General features: G+C 44.3%; 1 protein-coding gene across 2 annotated transcripts in view; it reads right to left on the bottom strand.

The window, feature by feature from the left end:
• Window positions 1-2,643, bottom strand: part of LOC103397270 (ras GTPase-activating protein 1) — a 44,507-nt gene extending 41,864 nt beyond the window's left edge. For both annotated transcript variants that reach the window (XM_008335481.3, XM_025052722.1), the window contains exon 1: window positions 1,416-2,643. In XM_008335481.3, the coding sequence (XP_008333703.1) occupies window positions 1,416-1,930 (515 nt within the window). In that variant the 5' untranslated portion in view covers window positions 1,931-2,643. The remainder of the gene's footprint in view (window positions 1-1,415) is intronic.
• Window positions 2,644-3,117: the final 474 nt, after the last annotated feature.

Genomic DNA, 3,117 nt, shown 5'->3' with positions numbered 1-3,117 from the left:
ATCACTTCCTCATCTCCTCTGTTCCCTTCCCCTACATGACCATTAAGGTCTGCTCCAATCACCATTCTTTCTCCCCTGGGGATACCCTCTATCATCCAATCCAGCTCCTTCCAGAACTTCTCCTTTTCTTCAAACTCACAGCCCACCTGTGGGGCATAACCGCTAACAACATTTATCATCACTCCTTCTATTTCTACCTTTACACAGATCAACCTGTCTGACTCTCGTTTCACCTCTACCACATTTCTTACATATTCTTTCTTTAGGATCACCCCTACTCCTTTTCTCTTCCCATCCGAACCATGATAAAACAGTTTGTAGCCTCCTCCAATGTTTCTAGCCTTGCTGCCCTTCCACCTGGTCTCCTGCACACACAAAATGTCTACTCTTCTTCTCTCCATCACATCAGCTAGTTCTCTACTTTTCCCTGTCATTGTACCTACATTCAGAGTTCTAAACTTCAGATCAACACTTCTATTCTTCATCTTTTCTCTTTTTCTACTAACAAAACACCCTCCTCTTCTCTGTCTTTGACCAACAGTAGCCCAATTTCCATCAGTGCCCTGTAGGTCAACAGCACTGTTGGCGGTCGTTTTGAACTGGGCCCTGACCAATCCGGTATGGAAAACGTTTTACTTTGCATTCTTTGATTTGGCAAAGGTTTTACACCGGATGCCCTTCCTGACGCAACCCTCACCATTTATCCGGGCTTGGGACCGGCACTATAAAACACTGATTCGTGTACCTTAGTGGCTGGTTTATTTTCAAAAATAAAATAATTTCCCAAATAATACCTGCTACTGGCCACCTAACTTAATGGCAGTGCCACCTGATATTCAGTTAAAGATTCTCTCTAAATGGGACCATGCCTTACAAATGTAACTCTAAAGAGCTTTAAAGATGTATAGACTAAAAGTAAAACCTATCACTGATTAATGTAAATTAACCCTATGCTTTACTTGTATCCTGAGTCCTCAGACTGCAACATCCATACATATGGTGTAGTACAGTTTATTTCACCGTTGCATTAAAAAAAAACATTTGTGTTGCATTTAGTGTAATTGTGTTTACACTAAGGGGAGATCAGGGATGTATGTACTTCCAACGTATTGCTGGTATTTCTTTGCAGTAGCTAAACAACAAACTGAGTTCTGTAATACCTTTACTTCACTTTGAGTGTAAAATGATTACTTTTAAATGAGTAATGTTCTTTTTTTTAAATTAATTTTCAATAAGCCAAACAAAAACCTGGTTGATTTTGTTGACTATGGTTGATGTTATGGTCAATGTGCTGTTCAGAGTTAAAAGTAGGGGCATTCTGAATAGGAACCAGACTACAGAAACACATGAAAAGAGAAGATGATAAAAATGGGCATTTATCATGTGGACACCGTATTTAGTAGTATCATACTTACTGGTTGGTGGGAGGTGCAGAAAGAGGGAACACCACCTCTTCTTCCTCATATTCAGGTCCATCCTGCATGTCGCATTCATCCATGGTGCCTCCTGGAGGAGGTGGTGGAGGTGGAGGCAAGGGTGGGAAGACACTGGACCCATCCTGGCCTGTAGCTGTGGGTGAAATTCGGTTGGATGGAGACTCTGAAGTGGGAGAGTGGCGCATGCCTCCCACGGACCCTGAGCTTGTTCCTTGGTAAACTGAATGTCCACCTCCTGCTGCGCTCAGTACTGGTCCAGTCAGGTCTCCACTATCCACCGGGTAGATCATGCTGATGTCGGGGAGTGAGTCCGGGGATGTGTTTGACGGTTGGCGCGGGATTGGTGGTGCTCCTTGTGACAAATCGTTCGCTCGCACTCTGCTCGACTTGAGATGGTAGGGGAAAGGGGCCGTATCCGGGCCTCCTCCGCCTGCCACCCCTGTCCCTGCCGTGACCGAGCTGGGATCCTCACTACTGACCTCCGCAGCCATCATATTCGATAAATAGATAGAGAGGATAAAGTCCACAAGGGAACCTGCCCTTCCCCTCTGGATGGACAAAACTCCTTCAGTGTTTGCGCAAAAACAACACGAAAAGTTTCTCAAAAACGCGTTTAGCTATTCAGCAACCGTTAGCTTTGAAGCTAACTTAGCTCAGTTAGCTGCGTCAGCTTTTACATTCACCGAGTGCAGGAGAGCCACGCTCGTGCTAACGCAGCGGCTAACAGCGTCGAAAACACTTGAGTTTCTCGATTTTTTGCTTGCTATGTCTTCATTGTCTCCTGAGTTAACACAGAAAACTAATCTAGAGTCCGACATTAAAACGAAGGAAACTGAAAATAACCTCAACAGTATTTACGTTTTTGGTGCGGACTTTACCCTTTCGCAGCAGACACCACTTGTCCGGGAGTGTTGTTTTTTTTTTTGTCACTGTTGTGTGTAACCCCGTGTATTTTCCAGTGTTGTTGTTTTCTTTCCTCCCGAGTTTCCAGCCGCCCCGAGTGGTCCAACAAAACAAATAAGTCTTGTAATCCGAATCTTAGAAACACTACAGTATATACACTAGTATGTCTTAAACAGGAGTTTAAAAAAAACCTTGCGCACACAAGCTATGTTCGCCTGACAGGGTTTGTGGGCTAGTGGGTTGCCCACTGCTGTGCGGTTCACTCGGTCTCTCCTCCCTCTCCCACTCACCCCCAGTAGCAGAGCAGAGCAGACGCAGCCAAGTGAACACAGAGCCGCACATTCCCCCTTCAATCCATGACATCTTCGATCATATCACCACTGCTGGAAACGTTTTTGTTTATTGTCCTTCAGTTCAACGAATACAAATAATATATACAGATGACAATAACCATAAGTGTATAGAGCATATTAAGTTACCTTACAAAATAATATAATACAAATTTGAGAAATGTTGTCATTAGTCACTGTAGCAGCCTGTTGCTCACACATGTTACTTCATTAGTTTTCTAAGATTGCACCCTGATTCTACTCAACACCTCAGCAGTGCTGTTGATTACCGTGCCTATAATTACTGCTCTTAACTTGTGCAGTTGTTAGCTAGGGCCTACACCTCCTTTAATCCTACACCTCCTCTAATCCAACCAGTTCAACCAGGGAGCAAGCCAGTCAGGGCTTCTGTAGGAAGCACCCCAGTGCCTACTGACAGTAGGGTGATG

This window comes from Cynoglossus semilaevis, chromosome W (assembly GCF_000523025.1).
Source record: "Cynoglossus semilaevis isolate Cse_v1.0 chromosome W, Cse_v1.0, whole genome shotgun sequence".
Lineage (NCBI taxonomy): Eukaryota > Metazoa > Chordata > Actinopteri > Pleuronectiformes > Cynoglossidae > Cynoglossus > Cynoglossus semilaevis.
Note: the sequence above shows the minus strand (reverse complement) of the source record. Positions and strands in the feature narration are given on the sequence as shown.